The sequence below is a fragment of the Pelodiscus sinensis genome, chromosome 8, assembly GCF_049634645.1.
Source record: "Pelodiscus sinensis isolate JC-2024 chromosome 8, ASM4963464v1, whole genome shotgun sequence".
NCBI classification, from domain to species: domain Eukaryota; kingdom Metazoa; phylum Chordata; order Testudines; family Trionychidae; genus Pelodiscus; species Pelodiscus sinensis.
The window spans coordinates 25025522-25050888 of NC_134718.1; the positions used below are offsets into that span (position 1 = coordinate 25025522).

A 25367-nucleotide genomic window follows, 5' to 3' on the forward strand; every position below is an offset into this window, starting at 1 on the left:
ATATAGGGAAATCATGCCTTACTAATCTACTGGAGCTCTCTGAAGAGGTCAGCAAGCATGTGGACAAGGGGGAATCCAGTAGATAGTGTACTTAGATTAACTAAAGGATCTTAAGTAAAATAAGTTTTCATGGGAAAAGAGGGAAGGTCCTCTTATGGACTGATAACTGGTTAAAAGACAGGAAATGAAGGATAGGAATAAATGGTCAGTTTTCAGAATGGAGAGGGGTAACTAGCGGTGTCCCCCAAGAGTCTGTTCTGGGACCAATCCTATTCAACATATTTGTAAATGATCTAGAGAAAGGGGTAAATAGTGAGGTGGCAAAACTTACAGATGATATTTAACTGCTCAAGACAGCTAAAACCAAAGCAGACTGAATAGCTTCAAAAGGATCCCACGAAACTTGGTGGCTGCACAATGGAAACATAATCCCAACTATACATACAAAATAATTGAAACAAATTTAGCTATAACCCAAGAATAGACAATTTTCGAAGTGGGGGGGCACTAAATGAATACTGGTACATGCCCATGGTCTAAGTCCACCCCTGGAAGGGGCAGGGCCTGAGGTGAAGGGCCTGGGCAGGAGTCTAGCCTCCTCCAGAGTTGTCTGTGGTCAGAGGCTTAGAATGAAAAACACAGGAAAAAGCTTGTGGCTCCACTGCTACCGCTTTGCCTGGTACTCGCCCAGGGTTGCTGTGTCTATTTAAAGGGCTCACGGCTCAAGGCAGTGCTGTGATGGTGAGCCATTGAAATAGAATCTTACTACCTGGAAATTTGGTGGCACAGACAGCAAGATATAAATAGAAAGCAGCCAGACGCAGTCTATGGGCCGGATCAAAGTGTTAGGCGGGCCGGGTCCAGCCTCCAGGTCGCATCTTGCCCAACCCTGCTATAATCACTCAGAGACGTCTTGGAGTCACTGTGGATAGTTTTCTGAAAATACCCAAACACACACACATTGTTAGACATAATTTAAAAAGGGATAAAGAATAAGACAGACTAATTTATTGCCTCTATATTAATCTATGGTATGCCCCATCTGAATACTGTGTACAGATGTGGTTGCCTCATATCAAAAAAGACAGCTTGACATTGGAAAAGATTCAGAAAAGGGCAACAAAATTATTAGGGGGTTTGGAATGTGTGCCATATGAAGACAGATTTAAAAGACTGGGATTTTTCAGCTTAGAAGAGAGGAGACAGAGGGGATATGATCGAGGTCTATAAAATCATGACAGGTATGGAGAATGTGAATAAGGAAAAGTTATTTACTTGTTCCCATAACATACGTCACCATACGAAATTAACAGGTAACAGGTTCAAAAACAAACAAAAGGAAGTTTTTCTTCACACAGCGCAGAGTCAACCTGCGGAACTCCTTACCAGAGGATGTCGTGAAGGCCAAGACTTTAACAGGGTTCAAAAAAATAACTAGATACATTCATAGAATCATAGGACTGGAAGGGACCTCGAGAGGTCATCGAGTCCAGCCCCCTGCCCTCAAGGCAGGACCATGCTCCGTCTACACCATCCCTGACAGATGTCTAACCTGTTCTTAAATATCTCCAGAGAGGGAGATTCCACCACCTCCCTTGGCAATTTATTCCAATATTTGACCACCCTGACAGTTAGGAATTTTTTCCTAATGTCCAATCTAAACCTCCCCTGCTGCACTTTAAGCACATTACTCCTTGTCCTGTCCTCAGAAACCAAGAGGAACAAATTTTCTCCTTCCTCCTTGTGACACCCTTTTAGATATTTGAAAACCGCTATCATGTCCCCCCTTAATCTTCTTTTTTTCAAACTAAACAAGCCCAGTTCATGAAGCCTGGCTTCATAGGTCATGTTCTCTAGACCTTTAATCATTCTTGTCGCTCTTCTCTGTACCCTTTCCAATTTCTCCACATCTTTCTTGAAATGTGGCGCCCAGAACTGGACACAGTACTCCAGCTGAGGCCTAACTAGTGCAGAATAGAACGGCAGAATGACTTCACGAGTTTTGCTTACAACACACCTGTTGATACAACCTAGAATCATATTTGCTTTTTTTGCAACAGCATCACACTGTTGACTCATTCAACTTGTGGTCCACTATGACCCCTAGATCCCTTTCCGCCATGCTCCTTCCTAGACAGTCGCTTCCCATCTTGTATGTATGGAACTGATTGTTCCTTCCTAAGTGGAGCACTTTGCATTTCTCTTTATTAAACTTCATCCTGTTTACCTCTGACCATTTCTCTAACTTGCTAAGGTCATTTTGAATTATGTCCCTATCTTCCAAAGAAGTTGCAACCCCACCCAGTTTGGTATCATCTGCAAACTTAATAAGCGTACTCTCTATCCCAATATCTACATCATTGATGAAGATATTGAACAGTAAGGGTCCCAAAACAGACCCTTGCGGAACTCCACTTGTTATCCCTTTCCAGCAGGATTTAGCACCGTTAACAACAACTCTCTGACTACAGTTATCCAGCCAATTATGCACCCACCTTATCGTGGCCCTATCTAAGTTATATTTGCCTAGTTTATCAATAAGAATATCATGGAGAATAGGTACATCAATGCTTATTAGCCAGAGTGGGTATGAATGGTGTTCCTAGCCTCTGTCAGAGGCTGGGAATGGATGACAAGGGAGGGATCACTTGATTACTTGTTCTGTTCATTCCCTCTGAGACATCTGGCATTGGCCACTATCAGAAGACAGGATGCTGGGCTAAATGGATCTTTGGTCTGACCAAGGTATGGCCACTCATATTCTTATGTATAGTTCACAAATTTTGCCACTTTACTGTTGACTCCTTTTTCCAGATCATTTATGAATATGTTGAATAGGACTGGTCCCAGTACAGACCCCTAGCAGGACATTACTAGTTACCTCTCTTCATTGTGAAAACTGAAGTGTGCTCAGTATGTGTAAGCCTATTGTGCTGAACTTCAAGGAACTGCTGCTGTATTGCTGATGCTATCGAATTTTGAAAGGCGTTTCTAGATACTGTTGAAATAAATATAATAAATCAACAAATTTAAACTGAGGGCAATAAAGAAGCAAATGGATCAATCACTAGTTCTACCTCATTTTCTTGTGAACACTCTCAATCCCAGACAAAAGGTAGATGCCAATTTCTGAAGATGATGCTACCTTGGCATGAGCATCTTAAAATCACTCAGTTACGCCAGCCATAATAAATGGAACAGCTGGAGCAAAACCATATAATTAGTACAGGTTCTCATGATGTTTTGAATTGGTGGAAATCATTAGCCAGGCACCTTGAAACAGAGTTCCTTCAGTTGCTAAGCCAACTTTTCACAGCAGTAGCTTCCTCTGCAGGCACAGAGAATATTTTCATTGTTTAGTTTCAGGACACTAAATATATAGTGTCCTTAAGTTGTACAACTAGCTCTCATCTTACCCACTCCCACTGTCATTGATTCATACGCTGAAACAGAAGTAAGAGTTTTCCTGCTTTTTCAAGTCAGTCAATTTCTTAGCTTTGAGTGCATAATACTAGTCTGTTAAAGTTAATAAAATTTAAAAATAAAAAAAATTTAAGGACAGCAAGCAAAACTCAGGAGACCACTGCAATTTCAACTGTGAAAATTTCTATAACATTTAAGATTTAGTTTAATAAAATTTAAGTACTATTGTGTTTGTGAGATTTAGTTCTTACCATTCCTAATATATTGCTGCTGCATCTGTAGCTTGACACAGGCAACTATATGCTATTTCCTAACTTGATTTTATTAAATTATCTACAAAAATTACACAAAGTACACTGTGAAATGCTGCACTATAAATTAACATGTTTTAGTGAGCAGATTTGCACCACTGTTTAAGAAATAGGTGAATAATTATCAGTGGGAAACTTGACAAATGAATTTTTCTTGGTGATTTAAATCAATTATTTAAACTGCCTTGATATAAATCAATCCACTCTGACAAATCCGCAGAATTCCCAAATTCTGTGGAAACATTCATTTATTCTACTGCCATGAAATACTCTATTCCCGTTGCCACACACAAACGCATATAGCTATAGATCTGATTCAAAATACTCATTAACCTCAAAATCATTCATTTTTTAGTGCAATTTAAGGATGGATTTTGAATGTGTGCTGTGCTCTCCAGGAAACCCAGTTCCATTCCCACGATATTACCCAGGCATCCTAAGGGAATCTTTCCTCCCCATGTGTGCAAGGGAAGAAGAAAGATGAAGACAGCTTCAGAGTTTAAGCTCCCCAGCTTCCTAGACCTTAGCTGCTGTACTATTCTCCTGGCTGCCTAGCTTTCCAGCCTACAAATTTCACTCCCTGGCTTAAAGATGAACTCCAGCTGTGGCTTCCTGACCCAAATATATGTTTCCATGGTGAAACACCAGCAGCATGCACTATAATTCAGTTAACTCTGTTAGGGATGTAAAAGTTTAACCCACTTAACGATAAGATGATGCTTACTGGTTAATGAAAAGAAACAAATAGATGGTATCATGAACTTTCGTGGGCACAGCCCACTTCTTCGGATGACCAGAGTTATGAGTAGGGGATATGAAAACTCGAAATAAATAGGAGAGGGCAGGAAGAGGGGAGAGAAAAAGGAAGGGGGGCGGGGAGAAGACAGGGCATCATTAAGTATCTGGAGAATGGGTACTTAATCTAAGCAGATCAAAGTAAATAGATAGATGCTAAGACAGGAAGGATACCACTCTCAGAGCTGTTCGTACCTTCAGTGGTTATGAAGTAGGTAGCGTCCTAGCCTGCCCATATCTCAATTGAGTCCATTAGCATGTGAATTGAATTTATGGATCAAGTGAGATTCCAGTCCTTCCCTAGGTATTTGGCTTGTTAACTGTAACTCAGTGGCTGAGACCCTAGGAGGAGGGGGAATCTGCCATGAGGGGTGGCACCCAGAGTACTGGGATTGAGTTGATCCCTCCAAGACCTCTCCCTCTCTGCCCCTATATTCCCTAAAATGATCAATTTTTTGGTATGTTTTTTACATCCCTACTCCTCCTTGTGACAAGGACGAGAGCACAACAGGCAGTTGCTAACAGATCTTGGCAGGAAAGGAAACAGAAAACAGTTTCAGGGTACAGCCAAATGCTGAATTCTGTGCAATCTTCAAAAAATATATATAGTTTGTACTTCACTGGTCCCAAGGCGGGGAATTCAACAAACCAGAAGAGATCAATACCAGCCCCTGTGCTGCACTGGAACCAAGCAGCCAGCAGCAGCAGAGGGAAAGTGCTGACCAAATGGGGTATGGATAGGGGAACTGCTCGGGGGAACAGGCAGTGTGGCTATAGAGCCTCATTACCAGGGGTGCAACTCCACTGGCACACATGGAGCCCCAGCTGTATTTCCAGCCCTTGCTGCTGGCTGCAAAAGTCCACAGCCACACTGCCTTGTTCCCCAAGTGTCTGCCCTGTCCCCACTCCTCCCTGAGCTTGAACACTGGAAATAAGCTATTTGCAGCACTCCAGAAGCTCTGGAAAGGCAGTGCAGGAGTTGGAGTGCAGGGCCCTAGCTTTTCCCCATGAGTTCTTCAGCCTGGGAGCTCCCATGACAGGGGTGGGCAATAATTTTTGGCCAGGGGCCACTTAAAGTTTTGAAATGACCCCAGGTTGCCCAGAAGGGGTGGGGCCAGTATGCTTCTGGGCTACCCCACCCACAGACCATGATTGGTCTGGCAGTGGGGGAGCCCCTTTGCCCCCCCTTCCCACTAGGCATCTATGCCACGCACTGCCACATGCTCCTAGCAAGGCAGGGGTAAGCTGAGAGGAGGCTTCCGGCACTCCCTCCGCCCCCAGGCCAATCAGGGCCTGGGGCAGGGAAGCTGCACAAAGCCCCACATGAGCGTACAGCACTTTGAAGTGCCGTGCATTCCTCACGGGGGGGGGGGGGAGGAAGGGAAGGGCCAAGAAAACTTCGCATGCTCCTCCCGCCCCCAGGCCAATCAGAGCTTGGGGGAAGCGCATGACGGCTCCTCCCACCCTGAGAAGAGCACGAAGCACTGAAGTACAGCGTGCTCCTCGCAGGGCAGGAGGAAGTTTTGTGCGCTCCCCTGCCCCCAGGCTCCAACTGTCTTCGGGGTGGGGGAGCAGGAGGACCTCCGCAGGTCAGATCAACCTGCTTGGCAGGCCAGACCCGACCCGCAGAGGCCCTTTTGCCCACCTCTGACCCATGGGGACTGCCGGACCACATATGTTACCAGACAAGGAAATCTGGACAACAGAGCCATGCAATCAAGAAATCCACACAGCCTTGATTAAGATGAATGAAGTTAGTGCTTTTTTTGTTTAAAAAAAAAAAAAAAAAAGCACCAGTACTCTTTAAGACCCAGCCAAATGTCAGCCATTTTCATTACAGAGGTGCTGGTACTCTCCATTCTTTTCAGGTAGGCTCTGACTGGAGGTGCCAGTACTGCGTACCAGGCAGTACTATCAGAAAAAAAAGCAATGAATGAAGTAATTGAGAGTTTTTCTGCATCAGACTTCCTGCAAACTCTGAAGTCAATGTTACATTTTTGAAGTTCTTTGCTGCAATTATAGGGATCTAAAACCTTATTTTTATTTAAATGAAAGCTGAGAATCTCAAGTACATTTGTCACCAGGATAACAAAAGCTACATTAAGATAGCGTGAGGGTTGACAATACATACCATTAATCTAGAGCAGTGGTCTCCAACCTTTTTAAGCATGAGATCACTTTTTAAATTTAAGCGCAATCCAAGATCTACCTCAAACCCAAATATCCTTGCCCTGCCTCCTTTGTGCCCCTTTTGAGGCCCAACCTCCTGCTCGCTCCACCCTCCCCACCCCCATCCTTCCTCACTTTTACCAGACGGGGCAGCAGGTTGGGGTGCAGGCTGCTGGGTTGTGGTTTAGTGGGGCTAAGGCAGGCTCACCCCTGCCCTGGCCCTGCACTGCTCAAAAAGGCAGCCAGCAAACTCCCTCCCAAGTCCTGTTGCGCTCCTCATTCTGTTCTGTAGAGATACAATACAGAGTGGAAGGGGGCACCTTGACATCAGCAACCCCTCCTCTCCTTCCCCTGCCCTTCCCAGCAAGCAGAAGACTCCCATGGGTGGAACGAGACAGCTCAAAGGCAAAATGCAGGAGATGTGCGGCGGGAAGGGGGAAGGGCAGCTGAAGTGCCAGCACTTGGTAGCCTCTTGGCCAAACCAGTCAGGATCACCTGTCAGAGATTCCAAGATCTACCAGTAGATCCCGATCTACTGGTTGATTATCACTGACCTAGAGTAACCACTTTGTAATGTATTTTATCCTAAAAAATATGCATTATAAAGCCAGGAAATTCACATTCGAATTGCTTAGGTTTTACTTTAACTGACATTCAGGCATGGAATTGCATAGTTAAATCACCCAAACAATCTTAACTCTGTCCCTGAAGCAACTCCATGAAATAACCACACTTATGACTAGTACATCTTAGCATTCCTAGCCCCCAATAATATTAAACTGATTTTAAAGACATTCGATTTTAAACAGTGGTGTGGAGAGGGTGAATAAACAAAAGTTATTTATTAGTTCCCTAAATAGAAGAACTAGAGGACATGAAATGAAATTAGTGGGTAGCAGGTTTAAACTAATAAAAGGAAGTTCTTCTTCACACTGCATGTAGTCAACCTATGGAACTCCTTGCCAGAGGAGGCTGCGAAAGCTAGAACTATAACAGAGTTTAAAGAGAAGCTAGATAATTTCATGGAGGTTAGGTCCATAAAAAGCTATTAGCCAGGGGATAGAAATGGTATCCTTGGCCTCTGTTTGTCAGAGGCTAGAGAGCGATGGCAGGAGACAAATCGCTTGATCACTGTCTTCGGTCCACCCTCTCTGGGGCATCTGGCATTGGCCACTGTCGGCAGACAGGCTACTGGGCTAGATGGATCTTGGGTTTGACCCGGTATGGCCATTCTTATGTTTTTATGTAACATCCCCCCCTCATATCACAAGAATTTCCTAAGGTGGAGACAGAAACACTAGAAGAACTCCAGTAAGTTTCACAATAGCTACAAATAAGACGTGTTTGATTAAATCCGTTTCCCACTAGTCCAACTCAGAAATGCTCTATCAATAGCAATGGACACAAATGCATTTATCAGATTAGTAATAAAAAAAACCTGAATCAGCAAAAGAAATCCTGTTGGCAACAACATTCCTAGTAGGATTTTGAAGAATGTTACCCCTACTGAGACACACAGTTAAAGCCACTAACTCTGGTAGTACAAGATTTACTGCAGGTGATGGGGAGAGAATATAAGCAAGACACTATTAAGTGTCTTAACTTTTCATTAATGACCTCATTCATTTAAATGGGGTCATTAAGACTGAAACCTTTTTAAAATGTCCAAGTCAACGACAACACTACTATTTCGCTGATCATCATTTTAGCAGAAAGCTTCAGCTAAGATGCAGGCAAACATGACTATAGAACACATATGCAGGACTAGAGATTTAGCTGGCAGAAGGGAGAACATGTGTAGCAAGAGAGCACAGTGACAATATGTATGTGAGCAGTGTTAGTTGACATTTAGGTGTCTTCCCTTCTAACTCACCTCCTCTAAGTCTGAGGGCTAGAAATTTTTTTCCCAGATACTGGAACACCCATTCAATGTAAAAAACACTAGTCTCTGAACTTGATAGAGAAAAAAAATTAAAAAGACTATACAAGTACATTAAATGAAATCAATAGCTCTCCACTGCACATGGCACATCCCATTTTATTTGTGCCAAGATGCTAATTATGAGCCCAATGTAAGTAATATATCAAAGCCAAAGCAAATTATGTAGTATTTACAACTGTTCACCCTTGCAAACTATGAAATACAAAGCAATTCTGTAGTTCTTAATTATGTATTTACCCTACAGAGCTCCTTCCTTTCCCAGACTGAGCTTCCAAGACTAAACCCTTCTTATACTCTGAAGTATTGCTATTATGCTTCCATTTTAAATAGCATTTACTCTTCTCCCTGACAGTTCAGTCTTCGACTATTCAAAACCAATAAATGAAGACAAACAGAATACCAGTGCCGAGGTTTTTGAATAGCTACAGATAAAGGAGCAGTGGCTGCTGCAAGATGACCAAGAAAAAAGGTAGCTTCTTACCACTATAGGCTTTACTTACTGTTGCAGTGCTGGAGGAAACATTTTGTATCGATATCCCCAACAATTGCTTTAATTTAAGAGGTAGTGGTAGTTTTTGGCAGACAGGGAAAGAAGGATTGAGAGAAGTCAACTTCTTGGTCACTTTGTAACAGTATTTCCCCAACTTTTGGGAACTGAGCCCTCCTTTGGGAAAATGATAAACACGTACGTCCCCACATCAATCTCCACTATGTGCTGGTGAAAAGGACCGCCAGTCTTAATGTACACATCTCCACCCGTTAGTCTTTCCATATCTTCTCGGGCGTTAACCCTACATTTTGTGGGTGTATAAATGGGTGTTTTCCAATCTTGTCATCTCTTATTACTCCAGACCATACTATTACATTTTTATGTTGTGCAACCCTGGCTTGTATTACTCAAATGAAACAGTGCGTATATAAATATCTTTCCTCTAGTCCAGTGAATCCTCTACATAACAGGACTTTGGGGATATATTTAAATACCATCAGCTGCAGCATACTCTGCCAACAAAAGCACAGAAAGTTGTCTAGGCAGAGCTAGGCTTAACTGTGCAGCTGATTGATTTCAAATGACTACTGAGAATCTCATTTCTGTAAGACAGTCTGACAAATCTGTAAAGCACACTACACAAACACACACAATCTTTAAAAGATCTAACATACACAGCATTACACAGAGAACTTTTAAAAGAAGATGAAGTTGTAACAAACAAGTATTTATCCAGCAAAAGACACTATCAACAATAGATGGGTAGAAAACCTTCAACCACAGGAATAAGGTTGAAGAGAGTTGTTTCAAAGCAATCTTTGTTCATCTTCCTATTACTGCCACTTCCTACTCCTTTCTCCTCACTGCTACCCTCACCACACACTGTGTTCAAGTGCTGGATGAGGTCAGATGACAATGGCTCAAAAAACTGATCCTTTTCCATCCCTACTAAAATACTGAGCATCAGAATCTGTCATTGTTTACAGTCTATTTCCATTATGGCAGCAAAAATATGCCACCTAAAAACTTCCAATAAATCAAACCAAATGGAACTAGTTTGATAATGCCCATCTGAGTTTTCAGACATCCTAATAACCGATTTATGCTGAACCCTAAATTGTGGTAATTTTAAATGTCAACACTGTTGACAATTTCATCATTCATCAGGGTACGCAAGAAAGAAAAAAAAAAAAGAGATACTCAATCACAGTAAGTAGCACTGCATACTAACACCATAAGGGGTTGGAGCTTAATTACCAAATTTCCCCCATCGTGCAGTCTTCATAACTATTCTCTATAGAAACACGTCCTTTCAACTACAGTACTACACATCACTATGTATTTGCACTCATTTGCCAACAATGTCTTCCTTCCCTTTTAAAGAAAATTATGGAAATTCTATAAGGATAGATGTCACTAATTTAATTGTATCACACAAGTACTGACAAAAGTCAAACAGAATGCAGAATAGATTATCTTTGTTGCCATGACAGGTGAACATTGGAGAGTGCCACCACTAGGGGTACGTCTAGACTACATGCCTCTGGCGACAAAGGCATGCAGATTAGACTACCAGGCATAGGAAAATGAAGCAGCGATTTAAGTAATCGCCCCTTAATTTAAATTTACATGGCTGCCACGCTGAGCCGATCAGCTGTTTGTCGGCTCAGCGCGGTAGTCTGGACGCGCGGGGGTCGACAAAGGCATTTGTCGACCTCCCAGGTATGCCTCCTAATTTTTCCCCTCCCAGTCAAGTAGGAACAACCACCCAACACAGCAGGGCATCTGATCCCCACTGAGGGAGAGCCAAGCCCAAGGATCCCAGCCTAAAGAGCAGAGATTATGAACATATGCAAAATCTTTTAAGAGCAGCATCGCATTTTGACAGCTATTTTGGAGCAGAGTTTACAGGACTACTACTGCATTCCCTCCTCTTGTATCTCTCAATTTGACACTCCTTCCCTTTTATGCTTGAACTAATTTTTCTTTTTGTTGTTGTTACGCTGTTCAGTTGGCATCTAGTGACTTTTGAAAAAAGCATAAGAATCTTGTTAACTTCATTCTTTTGGGACAGTAACCTATGGTAGTGGAAAGCTACACAAACCCTGGTCAATCATGAAAATACCTTGGGGCACGACAACAAGAGCAAGAAGAACAGTCATCTTCTGCACATTTTTCCATATGTCACAGGGTGAGCTCCCCTTTTCCCCCCCACCACCTGCTCCCCTCAAAGGTGCATGGTGAGCCTCAGAGGCCCCTCAAATAGTGCTTAACCCTACATGCAACCTAGTGGCCAGAGTCAGTATCACCTCCCTTCTCCCGCAGGGCAGCGTGGCTTAGCAGCCAGAGTCAACAACAGGGAGGGTAGAGCCCCTCAGGAAGTTGGTAAGGATGGCATAAGGCAGGGGTGGGCAATAATTTCTGGTGAGGGGACACTCCAAGATTTTGGAAAGAGGTCAGAGGCTGCACTTTTCTGTGGAAGATGTGCAGGGTCTAAGATGGAGGTTGGGCACGGAAGGGCACACGAGGTAAGGGACTAGGTTACAGGAGATGGTGTGAGGTCTGAGAGAAAGTTTGGGCAAAGAAAGGGGTTGTGACCTTGATCAAGGGATAGGGGTGTAGGGTCAGGGAGGGGGTATGGGTGCAGGAGAGGATTTTTGCCTGGGAGAGGGGCACTAGGAGGAGGTGCAAAGTCTGGGAGGGAGCTGTGACCTGGGAGAAAAGGGGGAAAGGGTGTGCAGACTACAGGAAGTGTAGGTGGTGACTTAGGGCAGGAGAATGGGGTGCAGGGTCTGGGAAAAAACGTGGGTTCAGGAGAAGATTCTGGCCTGTGTGAGGAGTGTAGGAGGCGGTACAGGTTCTGGAAAGGAGTTGTGACCGGGTGCAGGAGATGCGGAGGGTTTGGATGGTGACCTGGGGGAGGGAGTTGGGGTGCACGAGAGGCAGGCTATGGCTGGGAGATGCTTACCCAAGCCAGCAGCCCTGCAGCTCCCTCATGGCAGGCTGGACTCCCTTGCCTGCTGCAACCCCAAATCACTTAAAACTGCAAGCTGCAAAATCACAGGTGGCTTTCAGCTCTGAGAAGGGGAAGAGACTTACACTGCTCCCATCCTCCAAGCCTATCTCTCAACTCTTATTGATTGGTTGTTTGCAGCTAATAGGAGCTCAGAGATTGGCTGGGGTCAGTTCCTATTGGTCGGTTGTTTCTGGCAACTAGGAGCTGAGGATTGGGTTGGGGCAGGGAGAGTGCACGAAGCCTACCCCTCTATGCAGAGCAGAGAGACGCACGGACTAAGCTTTAAACCACACAGCTGCATGCCTGAGGTGATCCGTGGGCCAGATCCAGTGGCTTGATGGGCCGGATCAGGCCCAGGGCCATATTTTGCCCAGCCCTGGGGTAAGGGTACCCAAGCCAGCCCTCTCTTCCAGGTTCTAGCCTAGGACCTTGTCAGTAGTAGAGTGGACTTGCGCTAGCTCACCAGGGAATCACTACTGAAACACGCCAAGCATCCACATTACAACCCCCCATCCTGATCTATTTCCTACCAGTTTTCCTGTGTCATCTTCTGAGGCTCTTTCCTCCAGCACAGGGGCTTCTGCCACAGATCCCTGTTGAATGGCGACAGCATCCAGGTGCACCTGGACTTTCCCTTTAAAAACTCCTGCAGCACCTCCTTGCTCATCAGCAGTCAGCCCAGACTGAATTGCTCCACAGGACTTTATAGCTGGCCTCCAGCTGGAGCATGCCCATCAGGGCTGTGGGGGTAGGGTCTCCTCTTGTTAGGCAGAGGTTAACCCTCATAGCTACAGCGCAGGGTTGCAACACACCATACGTCTTTAGACACTAACCAGCTACGGTTAATACAGAAAAATGCATCCTTCCTCACATCCCCACCATCACATCCAGAGACATACCCTAGTGCAAAAAAGTCTTAGAGGGGTAGCTATGTTAGTCTACAACAGCCCCTATGCCATGCATATTGGTCAAACCAGAAAAATCTCTGCATCACAGGATAAGTGGACACACATCAGACATTGGGAATGGTAACTCACAAACCTGTAGGGGAATATTTTAATCTTCCTGGACATTCAAAGTAGCCCTCTTCAATGAAAGAATATCATCTGATTAGAGGAAGACAGCTGAACTGGAATTGATTTACAATACTATCAACTTAGAAAATTTAAAAAACCCAAGAAGGGTCCTGTAACACTTTAGAGACTAACGATAGATCGATAGTAACATGGGCTTTCATGAGCTTTTAAGCCAGCTCCCCTCCAGCACTAGCTCCTGTTCCCGCCCCCTTCCTCCGTAGGGGCAGGGAAGTAACTATTCACTCACCATCCCTAGATGAAACTTTCTGGGACACAGAAAAGAGTCCCACCCCAGTCAAACAGCCCCTGTTCTGTTGAAGAAGGTGAAAGGCTCAGGTAAGGGACCCATTCAAGTGGATCAGAGAAAAATTATCCCACAGTTAGGACCCTCCTTCTAGATAAGATTGTAGCATCCTCACATTGAGGATACCTTCCCGTGGGAGGAATCTCCAGGTATTAGGAAAAGACAGGTGTTAGTAATAGAGGATTTGATTAAATGGAAACATACAGCTGGGTTTGTGATGACCAGCAGAACCATTTGGTGACTTGTCTGCCTGGTGTGAAGGTTGTGGATCTTTCAAGACACCTAGATAGATGTATATATAGCGCTGGGGAAGAACTGGTGGTCATGGTATTTGTAGGTATCAATGATATGCAGAAGGAAAGGAGAGAGGTCTTGGATGCCAAATTTGGGCAGCTAGGAAAGAGATTGAAATCCAGGTCCTCAATGGTAGCGTTCTCTAAAACGTTTCCACTTCCACGCATATGGCGAGGTAGACAGGCAGAACTACAGGGTCTCAATGCATGGATGAGACAATGGTACAGGGAGGAGGGGTTCAGACTTATTAGGAACTGAAGAAACTTTTGGGAAGGGGGGGAGGGTTGGTATAGGTCTATAAAAACATGACCGGTTGGAAAAAGTGAACAAGGAATAGTTATTTATTAACTTGTTCCCATAACATAAAAATTAAGGGTCCCCATACGAAATGAATAGGTAGCAGGTTCAAAAACAAACAAAAGGAAGTTTTCCTTCACGCAGCAGAGTCAACCTCTGGAATTCCTTGCCAGAGGATGCTGTGAAGACCAGGACTTCAATGGGGTTCGAAAAAGAACTAGATACATTCATGGAGGATAGGTGCATCAATGCTTATTAGCCAGGATGGGCAGCAATGGTATCCCTAGCTTCCATCAGAAGCTGAGAATGGGGGACAAAGGGAGGGATCACTTGATGATTACCTGTTCTGTTCATTCCCTCTAAAGCACCTGGCATTGGCCACTGTCAGAAGACAGGATATTGGGCTAGATGGACCTTTCATCTGACCCAGTATGGCTGTTCTTATGCATCCATAATCAGACCAATATTAAACACAACTGAGGCTTCAGTTCTGAAAAGCACAAAGGACTTTTTGTAACCACAATCTTACCCAATTATATTGGCAACCATCAAGCAATTTGATATTGTTTTACCATGCATAACAGGTACTGATTTGACAAATGGCAAAAAAAAGTCTCTCAGAATTATGCTTTTGAGCTTTAAACTACAGCAAAGTTATCCATCAGGAAAACTGAACAAGAGGGAAGAGTGCATAATTTAAAGGTACAGGAGAATCCGAGGGGCCTATATGGGCATGGCTGGACGGCTGTAGTCTTTCCAGCATAACTTTGTAGTGTAGTTGTAGCCTATACCAATGGAAGGAGTTTTGACTTTGACATAGGAACACGGCTTTCCCCAAACAAATAGTAGCTATGTTGATGGAAGCTTTCTTCCATCAACCTGTGTCTACACAGGGAATTTAGGTCCACTTAGCTATGTTGCTCAGAGCTGTGGATTTTTCACACTCCTGAAAAAAATAGGTTTTTCAACCCAAGTTTTAAGTGTAGACCAGATCTGGGAAAATATAGTTTTGTATACCACGTTGCCATGCTTTGCCACATCTTAATAACAAAAAATAAATTCAGCATGAGAAGCATTTCTATAAGATGCCTTTATTTTTAAATTTCTGTAACTCTGTGCTCTAATCAGGCTTACATTTTATACAACAAAAGTTTGTACATTTCTATTCTGTTAAATAGATGAAAACCTGCAGTCTCTTAAAATAGAAAAATATTAATTTCGGCACAATTTCTCTATTCACATACCATCAGACATAAGAAACATAAAAATTCATGTTATTAGTTCCATCGGAATTGTTACTGTTCATAAGGAGCAGTTTATTATTCTGTAAATAATAAATAAATTCAAGGAAAAAACCTTTATACGCTTAAGCAGTGTTTTTACAATTCTTTGGACGTACTCTCCATGTCTGCACAAAAAAAAAAGAAGAAGAAGATTTTCCTTTAATTTTTTGGCTTATGTGTTGCCTTGATATATACAGAAAGTTACCACATCTGCTTTTATTAAAACACTATTCCCAAGAAACTGAAGTTACTTGATTCTGGATTTCACTGTTGTCTAACATTGCCATATAGAAATGGTATAAAAAATATTGATGTACCAAATGCACAGCTTTAGAAATTTAGAAAAAAACCAACCAGATTTCACTATAAATTCATTATAATTTATAAATTGCTTTTTAATAAAAAAAAACAAACTCACATGAACTTTTCAAAGAGGCACCCTCAACATTTAAAACCTACTTCCTAATGTCTCGTGTGTGCGTGTGTAGAGAAAAATATTTTTCTAACAGGAAAATGAGATTGCAAAGACACAAACTGGCAGAAATTAGAGGCAAATGTTGTAACCAAAACTACTTTTAACTTGATTGTTTTAGTTTGACTAGATGTCAAATTGACGGTGCGCCTTCATATTCTTTCTTTTTACAATAATATTATCCCAGGTTCTCAGATTTACTCTCCAACATCACTTGTTCATTCCTGGTAAATACTGATTTAACTAGTTTTCTGAAACAGCGGCCTGAAAACCAATTGCTACTGGTCAGCAAAAACCATATGGTGTTGACTTCACTTCTTTCCTAGTGGCTGCTTCTGCATGTTTCCAAAATCATCACTACCAACAGCAACCAGGAGGCATTTAAAAGCTCTTGGAAATGATGAAGAACCTTCCTAGCTGTCTCGAATAGCAGCCATTACTATCAGAAAAACAGGCCATTGAAAGAGCCTCTCACAGACCAGCACTAGATGCAAAACATTAAAACAAAGTAAATCTTTCCCTTTTTTCCTCATGTTAGCAAATGCTGCTCTTAACACAGGATTATTCCAAATTCACAGATGGAAGGTGAGGCGATTTATTACAGTACTGATTTGTGGTACTCACTAAAAAAAAAAAAGTTGCCCGCTGCTTAAAGTTCAGCATACCCTTAAAAATGTGTTAAAATTAACGGCTGAAATTAGAAGAGTACTTTTAGATTAAGGTTATATGTATGTATACTAGATTATCCAGACTGTTTAGTGCCGATTACAAGATGAACTACAGAGTATGTTTAGGAAAAGCTAGGGGTTCCCAATCTTGGGCAAAAGGATGAGGTGTGCATGGCAGAGACAACACACTCATTTTCAAAGTGACTGATGCCAGAAGTATAACAACCACTGCCAAATGGTTTAGTCATCCTCCATTCCAGTGGTACAGTAAGCACTGTAGCCAGAAAGGGAAAATGGAGGGAAAAAATTCCATAAAATAATGGGAACAAGTCAATTCAATGTGTTTATCTTTTACTCAAGTCTTTTACTCACACTAATGCTCAATGGGGAGTTGAGTTGGGGTGCCAGGCCACACTCCTTTGCCATAGTCCCAGCTGATGATTGGTCTCTCCTGCTTCCCAGAACTTTGGAAGACAGGTCTGAAGCTACAGGCATCACTGAAGAGCAGTGATTCCTCCATCCTAGGAATCTAACCAGAGAACCAAGGTTGGGCTCCAACTGGTGCGCCAACTCAATTCCACGGCTGCTTCACACAGCCACACCTTGACAACAGTACTAAGAGTCACATGCCTTCACCCAAAAGCACCAACCCCAGGTTAGCAGGGAAGGAAGTGCTTGAAGGGGACGGGTCACAGAACAAAGAGCCCCTGCAAGAAATCTCCTCCGCATGCCCCCTCTCCCTTTCTTTACAGGTCGGGGGCCTTCTTTCCCTACCTGTCACCCAACGCTAGACTCATCAGGTGGAGTGGCCAAATCTGTTAACACTACATCCCCAGAAGTATAGGACCAGAGTAAAAAACAGAGGACAGCTTGCTGAAATACAGAACAGAGTGTGAGTGAAGGGAAGAGGTGCTACCAGGCAATTTAAAGATGAGGCACTATCAGGTGATTTGGGAGTACATGGAATGGAGCACTAATAATAATAAAAAAAAATGCACCCAAAATTGAAAGTGAAATACAAAAATCAGTCTAAGAAATGCAAAACCCTAAGCAAACCTCAAACTCCTGCTACACATCTCTCTCCTTCCTCCCCCCATTAAATGGCATCGCTGGTCAGAGCCCCAAAAGGAGCTGCCAACCCTGCTCTAGGCCACGCTGGTCACCGACAGATTTTATCACAGACTCTTCCCCATCCAAGGACTGGTCTCCAATCAGAGAAACCAGCTGGCCCTTGGAAGTGAAAAAAAAAGGGATGACTGAAGCTCTCAACAACACCACAGTCTTCAGCAGCAACTCCTCCTCCTAGCGTTCCAATCTCTGAGACGTCTCCCTGCTTCATAGAACTGCAGAACATCATCTCCTTATGCTTCCAAACCCACTCCAAGATGAGGGGAAAGAGCTCAGCAAGGACATATATGTGCTGAGCCCCTGCCTTTGGAAAGATCTGGCTGCTTCCTTGTAGATTCAAAGTTATTTAATTAATTCATGGTTTCTCAACATTGAGAATTTTGAAGCTGCATTTAATCTTTAAGCGGCTTTTTTTAAAAAAAATTCAATTTCTTAATCAGGAGATACAGAAATTTCAGCTACATACAAGCATTTTGGAATATGGCTATTAAAAAAAACCATTTCCATTTCATGAAGTACATCAGGCCTTGAAAATTCATTTGTCCACTTATCTGTACCATACTCGCCACAGACATCAGTATCTGAAGTTTGCGATTACAAATTTCTCTTTCCCACACAGTTGCAAAGCTATTATAAATGAATTGATGCAGTGCTTCTTCTTGAGCCCCAGGACAGCTCTAGTGCTTCTGAAGGGTTCATAACCTACAGAGGATAAGCCAGTCTGAAATTAACAAAACTCATAAAGCTAACTGTCACTAGTTGGAAAGCTGTATGCAGTGATGAAAAACGGTTTGGTTTTTTTTAGTAATGAGCAGCAGATTCTGGAGTTAATAGGGAAGACCACCTAAAATTGGTGGGTATGGAATGGAGCCAGGGAAGACAGATACATTTGAGGAGGGGTTTCATGCATTTCAAACACCTGATAGGTCAAAGGATCGACCTACATTTAAGACATAAGTTGACATAGCTAGTTCGGTTAGGGAATGAAAAGAGAACCATCTGATCAACATAGTTATGATACCCAAATCTCCAATGTCTACATACCTTTGACAACAGAAAAGGGCTACGTATATAATGGCTTTCAGAAAGAGAATGTTCCAATAATGACAGAAAACCTTCCTTTAGTCAATGCAGGTTACTTGTACAAGGGGGAGTGAGGCCCAGCATGTAGATATACCATGAGACAAACAACAGGTGTAAAGAAAAAAAAAAGCTGTATGCCTAATCCACATAAACAACCCTACAGTCTTGTTACTGTAACTTTTGTTCTCCTTCTCTCCTCACTCAGGGCTTTGGGTTCACACACATAATAAGTGCCATACTGGGTCAGACCAGAGGTCCATCTAGTCCAGTAACCTGTCTTCTAACAGTGGCCAATGCTAGGTGCCCCCAGAGGGAATGAAAGGAACAGAAAGGCATCAAGTGATCCCACCCTTGTTGCCCATTCCCAGTCTCTGTCAAACAGAGGCTAGGGACACCATTCCTATCCCACTTGGCTAATAGGTCCATTAATGGACCTATCCGCCATTAATTTATCTGTCTCTTTTTTGAAGCCTGTTAAAGTCCTGGCCTTCACAATATCCTCTGGCAAGGAATTTGACAGGTTGACTGTGTTGCATGAAGTAGTACTTCCTTTTGTTAAACCTTCTACCTATTAATTTCATATGATGATCTCTAGTTCTTACGTTATGGGAACAAGTAAATAACTTTTCCATATTCTATACATTCTGCAAAGCACTTAAAAAGAACAGTTCGATGACATGCTCATTCTGCAAAGCACGTAAAAAAACAGTTTGATGACGTGCTATCTGGGATCTGAGCGATGTGAGCTCAGTTCCCAACTCTACCACAAAATTCCTGCAAAACCTTGAACAAGTCATCTCAGTCCGTGCCTCAGTTTCCCATCCAGAAAACAGTGTGAGGGTAAGTACTTTAAAAGATGAAGAGCTTTGTGATGTGCAGCTAGGATTTGTAAATATCTACAACAAATAGCACCTAGCATGTTTTGGACACTCTATAAAACAAAAGATAAATCACCTTTAAAAACAAAAAAAGCTTTCCCTTGTTTGCCAGTTTTGTCCCTAGAGTTTACTGATTGGTACAGGACTAACTAGTAGGAGTTGGTACATTTTTCACATGCTGCCCAGCATATTCCCATAATGAGATATATATTCTACAAAACTGCCTTGTAAATGTGTTTTAAAAACACATTCCTTACATAACAAAATCGACAAAACTCCATAGTGTCATGCAAAAGTCAACTGATATCAGAAAGACTAAGACAAAAACACAAAGGTTGAAAATGTAAGACATTTCACAAAGAGGGACAAATGACACACAATTGTAAATTAAAGTTTGTAAACTAAAAAAAAAAAATCTAGAACCTATGGTAATGACACCAGTGTTTACAGTGTAAATGCTTCAACTTGTACAAATAAAACTTAATTGCTGGGGTGAACAAAGGGAAGCACAGATTACTTTAACAGACCTTGCTTCCCCCCACCACATGAAGCAATTAATAGCCTTTAAAATAACAGATATTTTGGTTTACCTCATTTTTCATATAAAAAAAGTAATTACACTTATGCCAATTTTTAAACCTTCAATTGCTATATATTATCAGCAACACCAGGGAACTGCATAATGCAGTTGGTTGATTTTCTATATGTACAAACGCTTTATAGTCATGACATTTAACACCAAGTGAGCATTTAGATATTCAAAATATTATAAAATATGCAACAGCACAACTGCAATAGTATCGATTCTTATATTACTAGAGTCTGGAATTTACAAATAAGAGATGAGTTCTTTACAGCACACAAACTCCATTTTACAGATTATGTATTCATAACACTAACCCAAGGCAATCCTCCTTGTGTTTTCCCCCCAGCAAGAATGTGTCTGAACACAACAGAATATATCCTTGCTTATTCTCTCTGTCCACTAACATTCCTACAGCCCTTAGGAAAACATCACATACAATGAAAGGAAACAATTCAAATAATCTTTTACTATTATTCATAGTCACAAAACCATTTTTAAACCTGTCCACTTAACATTAAATAAAAACAGTTTTTAAGACGAGAATATTCAAGTTGAGTAAATTGTTCCACGGCCCTATCTAAGGAAAGGGCTGGCTATTTTCTCTCCACAAAGAAACTAAGTGTTTACCTTTTTCCAGAAAAATATAAATTTGAAGAACTAACATTATCAGAGTAGCAGCCATCTCTTCCATGCAAAAAGAGTAAGTCTCATCAATGCCACCACCTCTGTCGTCCTAACATAAGCAAAACAAATACACAACTAAATCTGCCTTTAATTTTAGGAGTGCCGATCTCTCTGGAGCAGGGAAAGAAACCTTTACTCCACTCTCAATCTCCCAATTACGGCAGCTTCTTGCTGCTTCATTCAGGATAATTTCTATGATTAGTGACCCACGTCAACCCGATTCTCCACCACACAGCACGGTGTCTGCAGCAGGGAGAAGAGGCTGACAGAGTCCCACGCTACAGAGAGAAAAGGGGAGGGAGGCCGTGTTTACCGCTGCTCTCCGGACCCCAGCTCAGGTGCCTAGCGAGAGACTGACACACGCTGTGCCATGCCCTGTCTACAAGCAGAAGCAGTGTCCTGGGACCACTCCCACTCGTACTACCCCTCACGCCGATAGGGCCCCGGCGAGGGGGACGAGGCCACCCCACTGCCCAGCCCTCAGGAGCAGAGCGCTGCCCTGCAGAGAGCAGGAGACTCCCGCACCTCCCCCTTCTGGCCGAGCGCCCTCTCGGACCTCCCCCTCCCCCCCGCCCGCTGAGGAGGGCCCCGCGGGGTGACCGGGGGCCCCCGGCCGCGCAGGAGCGCTCGGGGCAGGGTCTGGGGCCGGTCTCTTACCGCCAGCTCGGGGCTGTGCGAATCCCGGTGGGACACGGCGCGAATGACACCGGCTCTCCAGCGCCCGCTCTCCCTGCGCTCCGGCTGCTCCTCGTCGCCGCCCCCGACACACAAGAACCGCTTCCCCACCAGCTCCGGCCGCGTCTCCACCACCGCCATGGCCGCCGCCGCCGCCGCCGCGCAGGCACCGCACCCGCCCGCCCCTCTACGGGTCGCCCATACCGAGAGCCCGGCGGGGAGCGGGGCTGTCTCTGCGGCTGGCCGCGTCCAAGCCGGGAGCCCCGGGCAGCTCAGCCGCCGCCACCAGCCTGACACAAACACACAGAGGGGAGGGGGCGGGGGGCGGCTCGCTCACAGCCGCGCTGCAGCCCCGACCACTCCGCCCACACAGCCGACTGCCATGGAGACCGGCACCACGCGCAGTCTCCCTCCGCCAGACAGAGCGAGCAGCGAGAGGGTGGGGGGAAATACTACTGCATGGGAAAGAGTCCGGCCCCAGCCTTTACTGCTTCGCTGCAACTGAGCATGCTCAGAACCAGCCGCTGCCCTGGCCGTGCCCTCCCTAGGGACTGCAGCTTGCTGCTCTCCGCTGCGCGCGGGGCGGTGGGGTGAATCGGAGGGGAAGGGGCAGGGCCTGTGCGGGGGCAGCCAGGCTGCACTGCAGGGACATGCGGGGGGAGGGGGCACTAGGGCACAGTCAGGGGCGGGGGTAAGAGCCGGGGCGCTGCCAGGCGGCGTCCGCGGGGAGCCCCGGCCCGGGTCAGGGAGGGTCAGAGGGGGGGCGACAGTTCCCCAGCCGGGCTGAGCCTCCTGCAAGGGGTTGCAAAGCGGGGTCGCAGGGGCTCTTCCCGCTCCCTCCCCCCAGCGGCATCCGCTTCCCAGGGCTGGGATGCCCCCAGTGCCGAGCCACAGCAGCGCTTCCCCAGCTGGGGTGAGCGCTCAGGCGGGCTGGAGTCAGTGAGGTATCCCACCGGCGCCGCCTCTGAGCTGTAATCGTCTTACTTGTGTTCAGTCTTTAAAGCAATTCCTCATCCGCTTCTATGTCTGTGTAAAGCCTAGCGGCTCGCAAAGGTGTCCGAACGGGACTGTCTTTCTCTTGTCATCCACTGCAAGTGTCATTTCCAGCTTCTTTACATTATTTGCTTTTCAAAATGCTATTTTGATCACTCTTAGCACCTAATTATCTCCTTTTGGTAAGGTTGAGGAGAGGGAGGTCATTCTGCTATATGCTTCAGGGTGAGTTAGTCAGTATAGGATAAACTTAAACAACAAATTGTCTGGGGGCACTTTATAGACTAACAAAACATGTAGATGGTATCATGAGCTTTAGTGGGCACAGCCCCCTTCTTCAGCTGACCGGAGTTTACTATGTGCTATTTGTAACTGATATTTTTAATGCCAGCTATGCACTGAAAACATTCATAGTTACTAAGACCTTCCAAAGTCCCACCTCACACTGTTTCTGGTACACCTTCACTTTCTATTTGTATGGCATTGGCAACATAAGTTCTTAATTCTAAATTGTTCTTTTTTCCCCCCAGACACATCTAATCTTTGCCTGACCTGTGTTTTGGTCTGGTCAAGTGTCAAAACTTCTTCAGTTTCTTTCAATCCACCTCAGGGAATTGCCTTTGTCAATGGTTTTGCCTCTGTATGCGCCACACTTCCGGTCACTACTTGTGTGTATAAGCTGGTTCCCCAATATTCATGACAGGCCAGATTTTGAAATTGTGGAAGTACCTAGATTTTTAAAATCCCACCAGTGGGCTAAAAAACTTTATCATATCTCCTTTGGGCAGATTTTAGTGTATGAAGTCTCTGAATAGACAAGTTTTTACTCAGTGAAGGTATACCAGCCTGAGCTAAATTGACAACCAGAAGTGTGACAGGGCACATGCCCTGCACTGACCCTTTAAGGGCAAAACCCAAGCCCAAAGTCAGGGCTGGAAGCAAAGACCCAGCTGAGGCAGGTTGGACTAATGGGGGCCCAGCTGGGGGCTATATAAAGGACAGTAAAACGCATCTTGGGTTTGCTGGTTAACCTTCAGCAAGGATGTCAGCAAGAGCAATTGCAGCCTGTGGACAAGTGTAGGATTATCAAAAATTGTTTCCTTGTACAAGTGCTGCACAACTGCAGTCTGTACTTTCTTGGGGAGTCATAATCAACCCTCCTCTTCCCCTTTCAAAACTCACTTTGATCAAAATGTCTGCAGAGATCTGCTTGCCTCCAGGATGATCCAACAAAGTGGGAAGTTTTTTCCAGAGGCATGCACATTAGTGAAATGTAACAATCTTTATCATGAAAAGTATAGTCACTCTACTGTTAATGGTTACTTTTGCAGACCAGGCCTTGCCACAGCTATTCTGTGCACCATCAGACAAAGTGTGATAAGTGAGGGGAAAAAAAGCCAAGGATGAGTGATGATCTGGTGAAAGATTTGTTGGGTCAGTCAACTAGTCACAAGAGCAGCAAAGAGATCAGCAAGAGCAAAGACAAGCTATGGAGAGGGAGCAAAGAGAACACAGATGGGACCAGAGACAAGAAAGGGCCAATCACCCCCAGAAAACAGTTCACCCTTCCTCTCAAATTAAGTAAACAATAGCATGCAGCCACCACTTGGGGGATGATCCTCTGAAAGGTCTAGCTTGCCATAGCAACACCTTCATCTCTCTTTCAATCTGCCAAAGGCACATTCAATAATAATTCAACAGTGACTTAGCCTGTTGTCGAACCGCTCCTTACTGCTGTCCAAGTGCCTCGTGTAATACTTCATAAGCCAGGGCTGCAAGAGATAGGCTCCATCACTATGGACATTTCCACATCCCCCACTGCAAATTTCTTGTCTGGAAAGAAAGTTCTAGCCTGCATCTCCTGTACAGGCCACTGTTCCGGAAGATGTGTGTATCATGCAGCTTTTCAGACCACCCCACGCTTATGTCTGTGAAACACAGTGATCAACAAATGCCTGAAGCACCATGGAAGAGCTCCTTAAGATTGATGTACCCTAAGACAAGGTGGAATGGTGGTACAATGGGAATACAAGTGCCATCAGTTGCCCCACATCAAGGGGCATGGATGGGCAGGGGTCTTATCCTGGGCTACCCTTCGAGTCTAGCCCTTCAACGAGGGGAAGGGGCACTTGGCCAGTTGGCCCGTGTCCATATACAAGTCTGCTAATGACTATGTGACTCAATGGCCTCGTACCCAGAGGGGTCCCCTCAGTTAGAGGCAGTGGGACCCAGAGGCCTTGTTTGGCCTCTATCAGGGAACTATAGCCCAGAGGCCTAGTTCAGAAGTGAGTCCCCTATCTCAGGAGGAATATGGCCCAGAGGCCTAGTCCAGAGGTAAGCCCCCAAACTTCCAGGGCACTGGCTTCCTATGGAGCATGGGGGGTAGGGAGACCTGGGCCCTCCTGCTCCATTGGGTCCTAGCCCAGGGCTCTGTTGGCAGTGGAGCATCCACTGCCTGCTCAGCGGCAACTCCTACCGCAACATGCTGAGGTCCCAGGCTACAATTCCCTGCCCTGGGCTACTTCCTACCATTTCTGGCACACTGCTGCTCTCTCGTTGTGCCGCCTGTGGTAGTGTCCCTTTCAAGGGCCTCCCTGACTGCTGCTGCTGCTGCTGTTCTGCTCTGCTCTGCTCTGCTCTGCTCTGCTCTGCTCTGCTGGGTCTGGAGCTCCTTCCATACATCCTCCTCCTGTTGCAGTCAGCCCTGACTGAGTGGTTCCAGAGGCTTTTGTACTCTGCTTCCCCTGGGAGCATGCCCAGCAAGGCTGTGGGGGTGGGACCCTTTCAGCCAGCTGAACCA

General features: G+C 44.6%; 1 protein-coding gene across 3 annotated transcripts in view; it reads right to left on the minus strand.

The window, feature by feature from the left end:
- JMJD1C (jumonji domain containing 1C) overlaps window positions 1-22009 on the minus strand; it is a 375768-nt gene extending 353759 nt beyond the window's left edge. The window contains exon 1 of one of the 3 annotated variants that reach the window (XM_075934893.1): window positions 21557-22009. In XM_075934893.1, coding sequence (XP_075791008.1) covers window positions 21557-21715 — 159 coding nt within the window. In that variant the 5' untranslated portion in view covers window positions 21716-22009. The remainder of the gene's footprint in view (window positions 1-21556) is intronic. The other 2 variants (XM_075934894.1, XM_075934898.1) reach the window with 2 other exon arrangements.
- Window positions 22010-25367: the final 3358 nt, after the last annotated feature.